The sequence below is a fragment of the Equus caballus genome, chromosome X (genome assembly GCF_041296265.1).
Source record: "Equus caballus isolate H_3958 breed thoroughbred chromosome X, TB-T2T, whole genome shotgun sequence".
NCBI lineage: Eukaryota > Metazoa > Chordata > Mammalia > Perissodactyla > Equidae > Equus > Equus caballus.
The window spans coordinates 130,156,936-130,175,076 of record NC_091715.1 but is presented as its reverse complement, the minus strand read 5'-3'; the positions used below and the strand labels follow the sequence as shown (position 1 = coordinate 130,175,076).

The following is an 18,141-nucleotide window of genomic DNA, read 5'->3' as shown; positions in this document are numbered from 1 at the left end:
TACAGTATAATTTTATGTATACACATACATCTGTATATGTTTTCCATATGCATATATTACATATAGTATAACATGATATATAGTATGAACTACTTCAGTATTTTAACAGATGCATTACAGATATTACATACTATGAGTAGATTATAATTTATTTGGCACTCCTCTATTGATAGTCATTTAAGTTGTTTCCATTTTTGTTCCCCAGTCACTAACAATTCTGCAAAAAACTGCCTTATACACACTGCCCTGGGCAAAAAAGGCAACAAGAAGGGTATGTTCATTTAAATTTCAAAAGACTCTGCTTGCACTTTTTGTATTTTAATAGATACTACTAAACTGCTCTCCTAAAAGGCTGTACCAGTTTTCCCTCCCACCAGTGGTGGGAATCTCATAAGACTACTAACTACCCATTTTCCCACGCCCTCAACAACTCTTTCAAGATGTTTGGCTGTGGTGGGGAGGAAAACTCTCATGAGGTAGCTAGAGGGTGATGAGAAATTGAGAGAGGGTTTTTGTATATGAGAAAGGCTTGAGCATGTTTTAACGTGCATGAGAAAGTTCCAGTTGAGAGGAGTGGCTGGATATACAGGAGAAAAAAAGGGATAATTAATGATATAAAATTCCCAAGAAAGTAGGGGAAGACATTATCCAAAGCACCGGTAGAAGGATTGGCTTTAAATACGAAGAGGCATTCTTCTTCTATTGCATGGGCTCTCCGACTTGATTGTGCATCAGAATTGCCTGGAGAGCTTGTTAAAGCACAGATTGTTGCCTCTTCCTCCGCCAGTTTGTGATTCTGTAGGTCTGGAGGTGAGGTCTGCAAATTTGCATTTCTGACAAGTTCCCAGGCAGTGCCATGCTGCTGTTCTGGGAAAGTAACTACACTTTGGGAACCACTATGCAATGTAGCAGGAGGAAAGAAGATAGGATGGGTACAGGGGCCAGCCTGGTGGCGTAGTGGTTAAGTTCACGCACTCCACTTTGGCAGGCTAGGGTTCGCAGGCTCGGATCCTGAGCACGGACCTACACACTGCTCATCAAGCTATGTTGTGATGGCATCCCACATCACCCCATAGGCAATCCATCATCGATATTAATGGCTAACACTTAATGTAGTGCTAACTATGCTCTAGAAAATGTTATAAATATGTTGTGTATATTAACTCATTTAATCCTGACACTTCCTATAAGTACTATTCTTATCTTCATTTTGTAAGTGAGGACACTGAGGCACAGAGAAATCATGGATTTGCTCAAATTCATGCAGCTAGGAAGTTGCAAAGCCGAGCTTTCAAACCAGGCATTCTAGCTCCAGGTTCCAGTTTTTAGGTAGGCTATTCTGCATTATTTCAACTTCCTAACTATCTTTCTGATCTGTCCACTTTTCCCCATCTCCACAACCACTACCCTAGTCCAAGCCATGTCATCTCTCACTCACTTTTCCAGCTTCCGTGCTTGCCCCTTTATAACTCATTCTCCACACAGTTGTAGAGTGATCTTTCCAAAATACAAGTCAGCTCAAGTTTTTTCTCCTTGATTAAAGCCCTTCACTGGCTTCTCATTGTTCTTAGCATAAACCCCCAAAATCCTAGCCATGACTTACAAGGTCCCGGGCGATCGGACGCCTTCCTAACCTGCTAACTAGCTCAGCTATCATTGTTTCCCCTAAATCACCATGTTCACTATGTTAAACGAAGCCATAGTGACTTCATTTAAGTTCTCCAAATACATCAAATTCTTTTCCTCAGCAGAGCCTTTACACATACTCTTGCTACTATTTAGAATGTTCTTCCTACAGTTCTTCCCATGGGTGGTTGCTTCTCATCCTTGAACTCTCAGCTTCCAAGTCACTCCCTCATAGAGATCTTCCCTGTCTATTGTAAGTAACTTTCCTCCCCTTGTGGAGCACTTATTCGGTGACAGTCAAGAAATAACGTACAAGTGAAATCTCACATTGATGTAAACTATTATGAACTCAATAAAAAAAAATTTCCTCCCCTTGCTCCCACAGAATTTAATTCTCTATTACTGCAACTTGTTTTCTACATAGCTGTTTTCACTATTTTTTATTTGTTTTCTTGTTTACTTTCTCATGCACCACCCCCCCCCCACTAGAATGAAAGCTTCATGAGGGCAGGGACCACGTTCATTTTATTCACCATCATATACCAGTCCATACCATAGTGACTAACACATAGTAGGTACCCAATAAATATTTGGCAAGGGAATGAGTTAACAAATTTGAGGCAGCCAAGTGATAACATCAGACAGGAAGTTGGATATGCAAGTTGAGAAGCTCAAGGGAGAGATTTGTCATAGTAATACAGATCCTGGAGTCATAGGGATATTTATTGTAGTGGACACCCTGGGAATGGATGAGATTACCTAAGGAGTGAAGATAACAGTTTGAGAAAGAATGACTGCTTTTGTAGTCAAATGAATCAGTCTTTTCATTCATGCCATCTGGATTTTGTGTTAGGAAGTCCTTTTGGCTCTACCTTCAAAATATGTCGAGTCCAACAACTTCACACCACCTCCCCTGCTATCCCCTGGATCCAAGGCACTGTTACAATAGTCTTCTAATTGGTCTCCCTGCTTTCACCCTTGCTCCTTAGAGTGGTGTATCCTGGACCCAGCAGCCAACGTGATCCTGTTATGAAGCAAGACAGATATGTCACTCCCCTGCTCAAGGCCCTCCAGTGACTCCTGATTTCAAGTGCAGTAAATGGTGAAGGGGAGCAGAATTTTCCACCCCAATATAAATGTGCCCCTTTGGCAGGAGGATTATTTTGAGCTGATAAGAAACAGTAGACACAGAAGAAACTCTGAAAACCGAATAGAAGTTACCTTTTGTAAGAGACATTTACATTTATAAGGGAATCTCCATTTGTAAGGGTGTCCCCCTCTCTGTACCAGGAAGAGGAGGATGACTAATCTCTAGAAACTCTTATCATGGAGAAGACAAGGACTTAAATCTGCATAACAACATTACCCTTGTTTACGGTGCTTTTCCTGGTCTTCTCCCATAACTGGCTCCCCCACCGCTCCCCAACATCTTCCTTTGTCTTTAGCTAAAGAGGGTATTTAAGATGATGGCTTGGGTCGTTTGGGAGAATTTCTCATTTGTCCTAGGTCACACCTCACCCCCAGGTCTCTCCCCTGTATATAGGAAGCACAGATGTTATTAAACTTCTTTTTCTCCTGTTGATCTGTCTTTTGTTATAGGGTGAGGGGTCTCAGCCAAGAACCTAGAAGGGTAGAGGGAAAACTATTTTTTTCCTCCCTGATAAAGGCAAGGTCTTTACCATGGTCTAGAAAAACCTACATGATCTGGCCTCTTGGCTAATTATCAGGCTTGTCTCCCACTATTCACTCCGTTTCAGCCATACTGGCCTCCTTGCTGTTCTTAGAACTCGCCAGGTATCCTTCAGTCTTCCTGACATGCTGTTCCCCCAGAGAGCCACTTGGCTTACTCCCTCCTTTATCTTTGCTTCAGTGTCAGCCTCTTACTGAGGCCAACTCTGATCAACCCTTTTAATTTTGCACCCTTCCACTCCCATACTCCTGACCCTGCTCCTTACTATGCTCTATTTCTTTCATAACACTTTTCATCTTCAAACATGCTTTATAATTTATTTACTTATTTGGTTTATTGCTTATTGTCTATCCCCCCACCCCTCACTAAAATGTCAGCTGCAGGTAGGCAGGGGCTTTTGTCTTTTTGTTCACTGATGTTTTCTCAGCACCTAAAATAGTGCTGGCACATAACAAGCACGGAATAAATATTTGCTAAATGAATGAAGGAAGGAAGGAATGGAAGGATGGTCTTCATGACAAAATTATAACAGTATCTGCCCATTTTCTTCTCGTACTCCAGTGGTCCTACTTTTTTGTTTGTTTTTTTCCTGAGGAAGATTGTCACTGAGCTAACATCTGTGCCGATATTCCTCTGTTTTAAAGATTTTATTTTTTCCTTTTTCTCTCCAAAGCCCGCTGGTACATAGTTGTGCATTTTTAGTTGTGGGTCCTTCTAGTTGTGGCATGTGGGATGCCCCCTCAGCATGGCTTAAAGAGCAGTGCCATGTCCACACCCAGGATTCGAACTGGCAAAACCCTGGGCTGCCGAAGCAGAGCGCTGGAACTTAACCACTCAGCCACGGGGCCAGCCCCCCTTCCTCTATTTTATAAGTGGGTAACTGCGACAGCATAGCCTACACAAGTGGTATAGGTCTGCACCCGGGATCTGAACCTGCAAACCTAGGCCACTGAAGTGGAGCACGCTGAACTTATCCACTAGGCCATGGGGTCAGCCCAGTGGTTCTACTTTTTACATGTAACTCCTTGAACTGAAATTTATTTTAGAGTAAAAAGTGTGGTATGAATCCAGATTTTTTTTCCCTTCAAATGGTTAATTGTCTCTACACAATTTATTGAAAAAATCCATCATTCCCCACCCCTCCCATTTGAAATGTTTTTAAGGCATATTTTAGCTCCTTTTAATTGAGTATTAAGTTTGGTTAAAACATATCATCTCTTTTATTGTGGAGAAAGATACAGTAGAATTATATCTACATTCACTCAGCCAGTTCCTATATAGATATCATTCGTTAAAAAGTTTTTATTCCTTGCTTGTTGTAGCTAAGTAGGCTATCTCTGGACAGTGGCTACTTAAAGAGGTTTGGAAAGTCTCCTAATCTTTAATCACATAAAATTCTTTCCTCCCTTCCTCCTTCTTGCTTCATACCAGATAACGTTTTTAGAACACGTGTCAGGATATGTTTCTGTAGTTTGGAAAACAGGCACAACTGGATGCTGAGTGATGTTACATTTGCCCTTCATGTAAAAATGCAAGGCCGACAAGAGAGTTTCAACTTACTCATCTTGGAGTGACCCCTAGTTTGATGACTGAAGGTTATTTCTTAATCATTTAACAGGTTAAAGCTTTTTATTTATTTATTAAGATTTTATTTTTCCTTTTTTTCCCCAAAGCCCCCCGGGTACCTAGTTGTATGTTTTTAGTTGTGGGTCCTTCTAGTTGTGGCATGTGGGTTGCCGCCTCAGCATGGCTTGATGAGTGGTGCCATGTCTGTGCCCAGGATCCAAACCGGTGAAACCCTGGGCCGCCACAGCAGACCACGCAAGCTTAACCACTCAGCCACAGGGCCGGCCCCTGAAACTTTTTAAACTATGGAGTGTTTTTGTTTTGCTTTGTTGTCCATTTGTTTTAGTAAAAAATGTGAGCCCTTTGCAAATAAATTGGGATTTAAGACAAGGTCACCAGTATTCGCTAAATCCTTACTATGTGCCCATCTCATACTAAGCACCATGGAGGATAAAAAGAGCTTGCAAGTAATTCAGCCAACGTGTATTTAGCACTGATTATATGCCAAAGACACCTAGTGGTGAGGTAATACTGCTTGACTCAGTCTATGAGGCAATCATTGAGATGGCATCTGGAGAGAAACAATGGGTCAAGGGAAAAATTATATTAAAGAGAAAATATAACTATGTTTAATGATAATCCAAAACAGTAAACAGAGAGAAAGAAGTAAAGGGAAAAACCTAGAAGACTCATGAGGAGGAGGGATGGGATTCAGAGATGAGTTTTAGGCAGTGTGAGGCCTGCTTATCCGACTGCCTGTAAGCCAGAGTCCCTCACACTCAGTTTGCCCACGGTCCCCTCTCTCCGGGATTATGTCAGCAGTACCCTGCTTCCTGCTCCTCCCTCCCCTAACACAGTCTTGGAACTGCAGCCACAGTGATCTCTTTAAGATGAAATCTGATTACCTTGCTCCACCTCTTAAAAAAAGCTCCTCTCTCCATTGCCCTCTGATCTAGCCAGTAGGCCCTCTGCCTTCCTCTCCAGCTTCTTCCTTTGTCCTCTCTGTCCTGACTCTATGCTATAGCCATCATGATCCTCTCCCACAGTTCCCTCAATAAGCCATCCCCTATCCCCTCCCTCTCTCTTCTGGTCCTTGGAAGTGCTGTGTCCCCTGTCTAGGTGCACATTTCCTTCTTGAGACCCAGGGGGACAGGGACATCTATTGTAGAGTCGGCCCTGTTCTGCCCCAGACTGGGGGAGGCCTGGCTTAGACTCAGAGCCTAGGGGAAGGTCCTGCAGTCCTCCTGTCTGGATCTGAGACAGAGAAAGACAGTGCCTGCTGGCCCAGGGGGAGGGGTTTCTCTAGTTTTTCCTGGGGGTGCGGACGCTGCTTGCTGAGCCTGGCATTTAAGTGGATTTGCCAACCTGTCCAATTCCCAGCTACCGCCAGAGCCGATAATTTCCACACCACATTCTGAAGGCAAGTGGACATGACTTTTGCTGTACTGTCATTATTTGGCTGGGGGATAAAAAACAAATATTCTTGTCTCACTGAGTACTATTCTCTCCATTAATGTTAATAATTCAGAGCTGGTTCCAAAGCTTCTTGGGGCTTGTACCCACGACCTGAGCATCATTTACTACCACCTGCCTGGCATATACCATAATTCACCATGGGCAGAGTAACTGTGAGGCAGAAAAGTGACAATTGTCCATAAATTCTACCTCCCACAAGATAAAGTGGTAACATTTTAGCATATTTCCTTCTAGTTATTTTGTCTCCATACTTTTCTTTTTATAGCTCATACCGTGTGACTTGGGCCTTTTCTTTTCCCACTTGAGTCTCTTCCGTGGTCTCATTCATTCTGATGGGTTTTATTTCCATTTCTAAAGCAACAATTTAGCCCTGAACTCTGCCCTTAGCATCAGATTTCTCCCCCGCCCCTCCCCCGCCCCCACATCTGAAACTTGCTCCTCTGCAAGCATTTTGGTAAATAGCCATAACCTACTAATGTCAGAAACTTAGAGTCATCCATAATGACTCCCTGTTTCCTCAATTCCACCCCAGTCCTTTCCCCTCTGATTCATCAGCAAATTCTGTCCTTTCTACCTGCCATATATACCTAGCAATAGTTCCTTCATCCCCGGGTCGTTACCACAACCCTAATTCAAGTCGCTATCTTCTCTCTTGGTCTGTTTGCACTGTCCCATTGGTGTCCCGGTTTCCACACTTAACCCTCAGCAATCTTTTAATGGGTTCGAAGTTTCTGCCTACCTTGGCTCCCTCATTTTACGCCCCTTAAATTCCTGTCACCCTGGATCTTTTTCCCTCCATTTTGTGCTTAGTGCTCTCTTCTTTTCCTGAAAAGCTTTCCCCCTAGCTTTCCTATGGCTCCTTTCTTTTCTCCTTTCAGATCTGATCTCCAAAGTCATCTCTTTACATAGACCTTCTGTGACGTCTTAATCAGATTTGGGCTCCCAAATATTGTCCATCAAAGCACTTGGCTTCCTTCCTCCCTGGCACTAATCACAGCATGCAGTTGTTTAATTTGTTAATTGCATTTAATTTTTTCTTTAGTTTTTAAAAAATTAGAATTTTTTAAACTTTTGTATTCCCTCCCATTTAGGATTGGCAGATAAAATACAGAATGCCCGGTTAGATTTGAATTTCAGATAAACGAGTAAGTTTTTTTGCATATGATATTGGGACAGAAAGAATTATTTGTTTTCTGAAATTCAAACTTAACTGGGCGTGCTGTATTTTTATTTGCTAAATCTGGCAGCTTTACCCACGAGGCGCCTTGCCCTTGTCTCGCTTGTTCTGGGTTGTATCCTCACGGCCAAGCCCAGAGCCTGCCATTTAAGAGGTGTTGAGTAATTGTTGTATATGAAGACCCGTCTACCGTTTTGGACGTTTTTTTCCCACCTGACATTTAACAGAATTTTCCTCACTCAATAAAAATTGTTGTTAGAGATAATTTGAAAAAATATATTTTATTATCTAAACTTCTTTGTTTTCCGTTTCTGCAAAATTGGCAAAATAGGAGCATGTACCCTCATCACATCTTTATGAGAATTAAGTGAGTTATCGGGTGTAAAGTTTAGCACCGTGCCCAGCCCACTGGAACACGCGATAAATTTCATTTCTTTATTAAATGCACCCCGTGAACCATCTTAGCGGAAAGCAAAAACGCGGGTTTGTGGGACACGGGTGGGGGCTGGGAAAACGGTTAGAAACGGGCGCCGGCCAGAACGCAGAGAGCCCGGGAAAAGGGGAGGAGCGAGGAGTGAACGACAGAGGAGGCAGCCAACGGGGAGGCTGGGAACCGCTCCCCCTCCCTTTGCGTTTCAAATTCTGAGCTCCGTTTCCATCCGGGTCCTTCAGCCTCGTTCCCGGGCAGTATAAAGTTTGCTGTCTCCTTTGTTCGCCCTCGTTGCGCAGTAGTGCTCGCGGCTTCCCCTTTCGGTCTTCGGAGCCGGCAGCCCTCTCTCGTGCTGAGCTGCTAGGAAGCCCCTGTCGGCGAGCTCGTAGGAGCCAGGAAGCGTCGCCCTCCCCCCCGGTACGTGCATCCTTGTCCTGACGCCGCTTTCCGTGCGCTCCGGCCGCCTTCGAACTTGGGATTATCTCCCTGGAGATGGGGGCGGCGGGCGCCATTTTAAGAGCCGAAAGGTGCCGACCTATTTAGATAAAGCGGAGAGTGGGGACGGAAGACGTGTAGGCGGCGCGTTTTGTCGTGTGCCTCTCGAGCAAGTTTGGCTGTCGCCTGCGGGGGTGGTGGCGGAGGTCGGGGCTGGAGCGGGACGAGGCGAGACCGCGGTGGCTGCATCGGGATGGCGCTGGGCCGCCGCCGGCACGTGCGTCCTCCGCGGGGCCCGGTCGCTGGCGGCCGTGCAGAGGGAGCCCTGTGAACGTTCCCAGCCGCTGCTGGGCACAGTTACTCCCTTGACTGGTGTCGCTTGTCCTGGGCGGAATCCAAGTGTCGCCATTTTGTGTTTCCACGCGGTTTTTAATGACAGGCTTTAATTGGGTTCTCCTGCAATCTTGGAGCGCTGTTACACTGTGCCCTTCCACATTCCGTTATTTCATATCAAATGATTTGACACTTTTTTCCCAATCAGTAATCTTTTCGGCGGGATAGGTTTGGCGACCGAGGGGAGGCGTAACTTGGCTCAAACTTTACATTTCTGCTTATATTTACTAGGGGGTCCTAATGAGGAAAGACCAAGTTCTTGGAAGAGGGCTGGGCGTTAACGACCTGCGTCTGGCCCGTGACCTTGAATGAATCGATAATTATTTTAAACCATTTGGTTAGGATGTGTTAATTAAATCTTGAAAAGGCAGGAAATCAAGGATTATAATTAAGATTCACTTTTTCAAATGTTGAATAGCCGTTACTTGATTAAAACTGCTAGGATGGATCAAGGATAAAGGCATTAAGTTGGCCCTTTTAACCAGTTAATGTAAACTGACCTATTACTAAACTATTTAAATTGGTTTCCTGCCGAGGCTTAGCAAAGACTGCTTTTGCTGTCTTTGGTTATTAAGGAATAATGGTTTTAGTAAAAGAAAAATGTGCCCCAATAAATACATGTGTCTGATAAACTTCAGGAACTTTTTCCAGGGAGGTAATACTGTTCTTTTTACCAGATTCTCACCAGGGAAGAAAAATGGTTGAAGCAGATCGCCCAGGAAAGCTGTTTATTGGTGGCCTCAACACAGAAACAAATGAGAAAGCCCTTGAAGCAGTATTTGGCAAATATGGACGGATAGTGGAAGGTGAGTTATTTGAAAGTTACGTTCAAAACTGTTAAAATTAAAACGATAAGCTATGATGAATTTGATTGCATTGATTATCCAAAATGATAATATATTTTGTCCTCTAAGAAGTTCTGAGCTTTCTTTTTACATATTCATTTGTGTTATTTCATTCGAACTAGAGTAACACTTTTTCCCCCCGGAAAACTACTTTTGTTTTTTTTAGTACTGTTGATGAAAGATCGTGAAACCAACAAATCAAGAGGATTTGCTTTTGTCACCTTCGAAAGCCCAGCAGATGCTAAGGATGCGGCCAGAGACATGAATGGAAAGGTGAGAGTGTCCGCAAGTTGATACTATGGATCCTGGTGCATAAAATAGCACCGTATGTTACCCAAGGGTGGTCTAGGGCAGCCCTGGAATTTTGTTTTTGAGTGCACGCCTTTCCAGGACCCTCTGATCATAGCCCTTTGTAATTTCAGAATCAGATTTCATAACCAAAGTTACCGATTATACTCTTAAAGTCTTTCAGTTCAGAATATTATATGATAATGTTTTATCTGGAATCCATAAACTGATCAGATAACTTAGCTTTGCATTTTGGTTATTAGTTTTTATAAGAAGTTGTTAACTGTCTGGCCTTGTTTTAAATTTTACTCACGAGCAGTGCAGTGGATCCAAGTTATGGTTTGGTTTAAATCATCAGTGTCATTCTTAAAGACTGAGTAAACATTTTGAGTCAGTGGACAAGTATCACTGGCTGTATCTGTAGCATATTTTCTTAGATTAATTGGTGAGCAAAATTTATCTGCATTTTGAAGGACGTAACCGGTGTCACAGTGCATAGTGGATCTGCAAGTTCTTTTTTTCCCTGTGACTTAACCATTTATTTTCATACTGATGGTGCTGGAAATTGGCTGTGGTTTGGCTGACCCAAGTTGGACTCAACAGGGATTGGGAGGGTTCCAGTCTAATGGGTCTGCTCAGTTCTGGTCCAGCGTCTTTATTCTGGGTCCCAAGCCGAAGGGGCAGTGGGATAGCTGAAGTTTGCTTTTCTCATGTCACATCAGAGGAGCACAAGAGAACAAGTCAAATCACAGGCACACATGTAAATCATCTGCTTGCGTCATATCTGCTGACATGCTATTGGCCCAGCTTCTTTTTAAAAGTCTATGTAATTAACCATTTTGCTATTATTTAGTCCTTAGATGGAAAAGCCATCAAGGTAGAGCAAGCCACTAAACCATCATTTGAAAGTGGGAGACGTGGACCACCTCCACCTCCAAGAAGCAGAGGCCCTCCGAGAGGCCTTAGAGGCGGAAGAGGAGGAAGTGGAGGAACCAGGGGACCTCCCTCACGTGGAGGGCACATGGGTAATGACTTGGGTCTACTTCAGGCTTGGTGTATAAGTTAGGAACTGCAGACCCACACCAATGGGTGCTTTTGGTTAAGTCCTTGTTTAAAGGCTCTAGCTTTTGAAATTGAGAACGCTTGCTCATCTACCAAAGTGGTTATGACTTAAAACAGAAGGCTTCCTTAGTTAAATTGCATTTTTAAACGATGGACAATAGACTAGTCCTCATCCACGTAGTTCATTCTGTAGGAGCAAAGCAAATGCAGGAAAGTTTTGATAGGCATCGGTGTTGGGCATATGAAAATAAAACAATTTGCACTTTTTCTTTGAAGTAACTTTTAAGACTACCCCCAGTTTTTATTTTCGTAGTCTGTATAGACGTCTCATGATCTGTCTTGTACAAGTGAAAACTAAAACAAAATTTCCCAGCTAAATGAATGATGGTCATATTCGTGGTCAAGCAAAGAACACATTTACAGCTTTTTCTTGATTCTCGTGAGTATTCACGTGTTTTTCTTTTTTCTCCTAATGTAGATGATGGTGGCTATTCCATGAATTTTAACATGAGTTCTTCCAGGGGACCACTTCCAGTAAAAAGAGGACCGCCACCACGAAGTGGAGGTCCTCCCCCTAAAAGATCTGCCCCTTCAGGACCAGTTCGCAGCAGCAGTGGAATGGGAGGAAGAGGTGAGCTTAATTACAATATGTTCTACCACCATAACACAGGAAAGGATTGAGAGGTAAATCTAAAAATGATGCTTAAAACTGACTCATGAGGGCCAGCCTGGTGTCGCCTTGGTCAAGTTCACATGTTCTGCTTTGGCGCCCCCGGGGTTCGCTGGTTCAGATCCCGGGTGCAGACCTGGCACCGCTTGGCAAGCCATGCTGTGGCAGGTGTCCCACATATAAAGTAGAGGAAGATGGGCATGGATGTTTGCTCAGGGCCAGTCTTCCTCAGCAAAAAGAGGAAGATGGGCATCAGATGTTAGCTCAGGGCTAATCTTCCTCAAAAAGAAAAGAAAACTGACTCGTGGACTCCAGGTGATCTAGGTACATGCAGTTAATTAGCACTGAGAAGAATTGAGGTGTAAATAGGAAATTTTACAGAAGATGTCTTGATTTAGCTCCATATTGTCATATTAGGTTACATCACTACTTTTCATTGCCTGAATGTAAGTTCACATTTTTTCTCTTGGGGTATATTTAAAAGTGATTATTTTTCTTTAAGCTCCTGTGTCACGTGGAAGAGATAGTTATGGAGGCCCACCCCGAAGGGAACCCCTGCCCTCTCGTAGAGATGTTTATTTGTCCCCAAGAGATGATGGATATTCTACTAAAGACAGGTAACAGAAAAGTATAGTAGCTTTTGTCTCAATGAATTGTTGAAGGAGAGCTCATCAAAAGCGTGAACTGTTACTTTTGTTGTCATAGCTATTCAAGCAGAGATTACCCAAGTTCTCGTGATACAAGAGATTATGCACCACCACCAAGAGATTATACTTACCGTGATTATGGTCATTCCAGTTCACGTGATGACTATCCATCAAGAGGCTATAGGTAGGTGACTTGACTGTCACGCCTTGATGTGAAATAACTGTAAAAATTGATGCCTTGGGGATTACATGTTTCTCTCTTTAATTTAGTGATAGAGATGGCTATGGTCGTGATCGTGACTATTCAGATCATCCAAGTGGAGGTTCCTACAGAGATTCATATGAGAGTTATGGTAAGATATTGGTTGAGGGTCTTTGAATATCACCAGCTTGAGTTTTTAGGTTCATGAGCCAGTTTATTAGGCTGTGTGGTGCTTGCTTTTAAAGGGATGTTCGCTTGCTTTTAAGGGGGTAACTTTATCAGCTGGGCTTTTCCTAGTTTTGTGAGGGGCTTTTGTTTTTTCTAAGTTTTTTTTTTGAGGCTGTTTGCTTGCTTTGGAGGGGATTTTGCTTGCTTAAATTGGCAGCCTTATGTGTTTTCCCCCAACAGTGAAAATACAATTTAAAAATTTTATTAACAAGATCAAATGTTTACCATTGCAATATGAAGGAAAGTCTACAGTTCAAAATTGCAACTTATCACTGGAAAGTGGCTGAGTGTCTACTATAAAATAACAAGCTCTCTGGAATATCCTCTTGAAATACACACCGTCTTCAGTCTTTTCAAACAAACATTAAAACCCATCCATTTCCGTATCTCAGCAGATGAGCAAATCCCTGTAATGGCCAGCAATGGCAGAGTTTAAAACCTCCCAGTTGAGAAAGTAAACGTTTAATACAAGAATTCTGTAAATTCAGATTTAAATGTTGTATATATACAATTTATAGTGTTGCCATATTACCTGACCATTGACCCTGCAGGTAACTCACGTAGTGCTCCACCTACACGAGGGCCCCCGCCATCATATGGTGGAAGCAGTCGCTATGATGATTACAGCAGCTCACGTGACGGATATGGTGGAAGTCGAGACAGTTACTCAAGCAGCCGAAGTGATCTCTACTCAAGTGGTCGTGATCGGGTTGGCAGACAAGAAAGAGGGCTTCCCCCTTCTATGGAAAGGGGGTACCCTCCTCCACGTGATTCCTACAGCAGTTCAAGCCGCGGAGCACCAAGAGGTGGTGGCCGTGGAGGAAGCCGATCTGATAGAGGGGGAGGCAGAAGCAGATATTAAAAACAAACAAAACTTTGGACCAAAATCCCTGTTCAAAGAAACAAACAAAAAGTGGAACCTATTCTGTCATAACTACCCAAGGACTACTAAAAGGAAAAATTGTGTTACCTTTTTTAAATTTCCTGTTAAGTTCCCCTTCCATAATTTTTATGTTCTTGTGAGGAAAAAAGTAAAACATGTTTAATCTTATTTGATTTTATGACATTGCTTTCAACAAGCAAATGTTAAATGTGTTAAGACTTTACTTGTGTAGTAGTGTTGTAATTTTCCAAGTAAAAGTTTCCCTAAAGGCCACTTCCTATCTGATTTTTCCCAGTAAATAAGGCAAACAATTTTAAGATCTTCCACAGACATCTAGCCATCTAAAATGGAGAGATGGCTCTTTCTGCCTACATAAACAAGCTAGCTCTATATAGAGGGTGGTCGGGTTATGCTACTCTTAGGATTTCAGGGTGTCTTCAAACTGAAATCTCAATGTTCTCAGTCTGAAAAACCTGAGATCAGATGCTTATGTAAGGAAAGTGCTATTCACCCAGTAAACCCAAAACAAGTGGATAATGCTGGCCATATTGCCTTTCTGACATTTCCTTGGGAATCTACAAGAACCTCCCCTTTCCCCCTCCCCCAATAAGACCATTTAAGTGTGTGTTAAGCAACTACAGAATACTAAATAAAAAGTTTGGCCAAAACCAACCATGAAGCTGCAAACGATGCTTGCTCTTACTGTTTCAAATTTTTGCAACTCTGTAGTGTCTCACTTTTAAGGAACAGCTTGATTGCAAAGGAGAAAATAGATAAGCAATGAAGTTATCTCCAACTTCTCAAAGGCTTATGACTTCTAAAAAGTGAATCTATCAGCATTCCACATCAGATTTAAAGCATCAAATGCCTGTGAAACAGCAAAGATGGTAAGCAAAGCAAACTAGTTTTTCCGTCTAAGTCGAAATTGAACACTTAAACCTTCCTCCTAGTACAGTGAAACACTGTACCTCATGGCGATGGAAATGCTTTCTAGATTAAAAAAAAAACTTTGGAAAAGCAAAGTGTTCGATAGCATATTAGAAGTCCTCCAAATTCAACACTTGGATTTTTTTTTTAAAAGCATGTATGACACTTAAAGGCCTTAATAATACAGCTGTTGTTTACCAATAGCGATCTGGGGCTTGGGAGGGGGTATCTTTTTTTTTTTTTTAAGTCTTTTTGATGAAGACCTTTAAACATGCTTCATATGTTTTAACATTTTTCAAATTAGTCTTTTAGTCAATATAGGAAATGGCTTAAGTTTGGGGTCCCCCCTCTCTCTACCCCTGTAAGCCATTGCAAACTTGACATTTAGTTGGATGCCTGACTTGTTTTTAGTTCTATGAAACTACACTGTATGGAGAAAATCTATTGCAAGTGGTCTTTAAAAAGCAAAACCTGAGGCAGCATGACCCAGGTCCAGCCATGAAGTTGAAAAAGATGCTCTTGAATATAGTAAACTTGAAGACCTCCAACTAAAAATCCTTACCCTGCACTTATTCCTTCAAATAAGTTTTGTCCGTTCAACTTATGGATTTAACATGGCAGTGCACCATTGGAACAGAGTGAGAATCCATAAGCCATGCAACTTAACCATTTAAGCCATTCCAGTCCATCCCAAGCCAGTGACTCTTCCACCACTTAAGAAGTAGTAGAACATGAAATAACGTTAAGCTGCAAGTCTGAACTTGCCTTTTCTTTCTGGAAAAGAGGGCAGTTATAGGCAAGTTTAAAAGAATTGCCTTAAGAGAGATAACTAGTTACCTATTTAATTTTTACAGGTTGAGGATTTTGGTCATTATGGTCATGGAGTGCTGATTTATTCACACTAGATAAAGCTGGCAACTAAAAGAAATCAGATGCTAAGGTAAGTGTTGAAAGCATGGCCTTCATGGGTTTAAAAACAGCTTTGCTAGTTTGTGTAACTGATTGGCAAGTTACATGTAGAATGATAGCAACTCATGGATTACGAGGATTAAGTGCTGTAGTGTATACACCTGGCACGTTAACTACCAGTCCTTTTTATGTAGGGTGAGGTTATTTTAAACATTAGGTATGTTTCCATTAGTGGCTCAGTCATGCAGTATTAGCTATTTTTGAAAGTATAAAGCTTGCTAATACTTCATAGGCAGTTGTACAGTTAACATTTTGGTATGTGAGCAAACTTCACTTGAATGTTCAAACTTGCTCTCATGCATTTTGCAAAAGGAGACCCTTTTTATTAGTGCCTGATTGTTTGCTCAGCTACAGTACAAATTGGCTAAAGAGAATAGTTGCAGCTGCTAGTAAGTTCCAAGTTTGAGTAACACTGGTATAATGATAACATACATGGTCTTAATATTACCAAAGTCATGCTTACAGGAATTGTAACAGGCATTTATGGTTGCTTCTTAGGGCTTGCAATTTTTAAGGAAATGTTTTGTTGCCAGTCAAAGCGACAAAAAAGTATATATTTAAAGAAGAGGTAAGAGGAGGAGTAATTACCAATATAAAACTATCTTGCGACCTGATCACGTGCTTTTCCATTTTTACAGAGTTGTTGAAGCAGAAGGCGGCTGATTGTCGATAAGGCACAACAGTTGCATAAGCAGTACTCATCAGAGTTGGTTTGGTGCAGGCAATAGATGTTTGCCTTCAAGGGTTCCTGTGGATCTGAGGGAGGCGTCAGCGTTGGTTAGCACTCTTAATAGGGAGTGGTAGTTACTTAAGTAACTGACCAGATGGAGAAAGGGGAGCAATTACATTGGTAAGTGGAAGGTAGTCAGGAAGTTCTTGTGGTTCTTTATGTAGATGTTACAGCTTTGGCTTTCATTTTATTCAGCTCGTATCATAGGGGCAACTCTGCAACTTAGAACTTCCTAATTATCACTTTATCACTTACTCTCAGAAAGTTGCCTTACGAAACTGAAAGGCGTAAGTGTTAACTCTTTATCCAGTGAAGTGTCTGATTTTCAGCAAGTGAAACATTTTTTGGTCTTGATCCAGAAGTGGGATTTACTCTTAAAGCAAAACTAAAGGGAAAAGTAATTTCTAGAAACTAAAGTAACTGGAAACATAGCACACTTTAAAAACTGGAAAGAAAATTGGGCCACTTGGCTCTTTTTTTTTTTTTAACTGTTGTTTTGTAACTAATTTACTCCCACCTCCTGTCTTGGAAATAAATCAAGGAACAACTAGAAAAAAGAGTATAAAAGCTAATGTTCTCAAAGGAAACAGATTTGAGTTGTTGGGTTAGAAGAACCAACTCAACTTCTGAGAATTTTTGTATAGTAAATAGCAGTACTAACTGTCATGTTTAACATTTGCACTTGTGGAAAATAATCCAGAAATTTTAACCCTCATTTAACAGGCTCTTCTAATCACAGACCATAGGAGTATGGACCAAATTTAAATAGCTGTTGCACTTTCACGTAGCTGTCTTCCACAATCCTCATATAATCTGAATTACTTGGGTTTATATTCTGAGGTCCTTTTGGCTCTTGAGATTTAATTTAGATATCTTGAAGATAGTGTAGAAGAGAAATTAATCATAGTAAATATGAATACTAAATTCAGATTAAGAAGTACACTTAAATGACCAGACAGCTGTTTGGCAAATAGTTTACTGACCCAGCAGACTTAATTCTGCTCCCGTTGGAAAAAGAATCAGTCTTGATTCTTTTGGTTTTATACTGGTTGTAAAAGAAATAGAATGATAAAATGTTTTCCTTGTTTAACTGGTACTTGACTATAGTAGAACTTAGGTATTATAGATTGCTTTTCTCTTTTTGGAATGTTTTGTATTTGAAACTTAATAAAACTTAACATGCATTTTTTTTGTGCCCTGGGTTCTTTTTTACCTTTTTGCAATAAGAAATTTAGGCTTTTAAATGTGATCTCCCCATGTCTCCCTCCCTCGGACTGTAGTTCTGCACTGTGGCACTTGAGCACTTGCCAGGGAACATAGTCACTGAAGTGGCCTGTTCCTGTGACTAGGCCTACTTTATAGGGGAGTGAGCTTCAGCTAGGCACCGAAGTAATTCAGATGATTTCATTTAATCCTTACCCTCAAATTAAATGGGAGCAGTAACACCAAAGAACTAGAAGCTAAAATACCAAAGATGTACTGTGGTGCTTTTACTATTTCCTGCGTAACTTTCAGGAGAAACGGGTCAGTTAACTCGGTTTGACGATGACTCCCACCTGGGACTCAGTCCATCAGTGATGCTGTTAAACCAGCAGCACTTGATAAGTGTGCTTCTGTACTGACAACTGTTTCTCTGCTTTATCTCCTCTATACATCTGCCTCCCATGTTCATTGCACTGTCCTTTATTCGAAGGAAAGCAATCCATGGATTGGAGTAGAGTGCCTCGCAAAAAGTGGAGCACTGCTCCGGAGGGATCTGGGGCATGAGTTGACAGCGTTAGAAGAGGCACTGCAGAAACTGGTTATGACTGGCTGCAAGGTTCTATTTTCTAGAGTAAGGTAAGCTAGTTAAAGCTGAGTTGGAGAATTGTGATTGGTGTAAGGTTTCCTTGACAGG

The 18,141-nt window shown here is 41.8% G+C and overlaps 1 protein-coding gene and 1 non-coding gene across 3 annotated transcripts; both read left to right on the top strand.

Moving 5' to 3' along the window:
• The first annotated feature begins 8,050 nt into the window (after nucleotides 1–8,050).
• RBMX (RNA binding motif protein X-linked) lies at nucleotides 8,051–17,428 on the top strand. Of its 2 annotated transcripts, XM_023634311.2 has the most exons (11): nucleotides 8,051–8,382; nucleotides 9,471–9,599; nucleotides 9,805–9,911; nucleotides 10,780–10,951; nucleotides 11,467–11,619; nucleotides 12,161–12,275; nucleotides 12,364–12,489; nucleotides 12,576–12,658; nucleotides 13,287–14,505; nucleotides 15,400–15,485; nucleotides 16,153–17,428. In XM_023634311.2, the coding sequence occupies exons 2-9, from the start codon at nucleotides 9,491–9,493 to the stop codon at nucleotides 13,595–13,597; spliced, it is 1,176 nt and encodes a 391-aa protein (XP_023490079.1). In that variant the 5' UTR covers nucleotides 8,051–8,382; nucleotides 9,471–9,490; the 3' UTR covers nucleotides 13,598–14,505; nucleotides 15,400–15,485; nucleotides 16,153–17,428. The 2 variants fall into 2 exon arrangements, with proteins under 2 accessions (XP_023490079.1, XP_005614589.1); XM_005614532.4 differs by having other exon boundaries at nucleotides 13,287–15,485.
• LOC111771694 (small nucleolar RNA SNORD61) lies at nucleotides 9,649–9,720 on the top strand. The gene has a single exon (XR_002805621.1). It is a non-coding gene; the product is annotated as a small nucleolar RNA SNORD61 (small nucleolar RNA).
• Nucleotides 17,429–18,141: the final 713 nt, after the last annotated feature.

Excerpts from the sequence above, each read along its gene's own strand:
- RBMX (XM_023634311.2), top strand. The coding sequence starts at position 9,491 with ATGGTTGAAGCAGATCGCCCAGGAAAGCTGTTTATTGGTGGCCTCAAC. Across the intron at positions 9,600-9,804 it reads ATATGGACGGATAGTGGAAG|TACTGTTGATGAAAGATCGT; the intron begins GTGAGTTATTTG and ends TGTTTTTTTTAG. Across the intron at positions 12,490-12,575 it reads TATCCATCAAGAGGCTATAG|TGATAGAGATGGCTATGGTC; the intron begins GTAGGTGACTTG and ends TCTTTAATTTAG.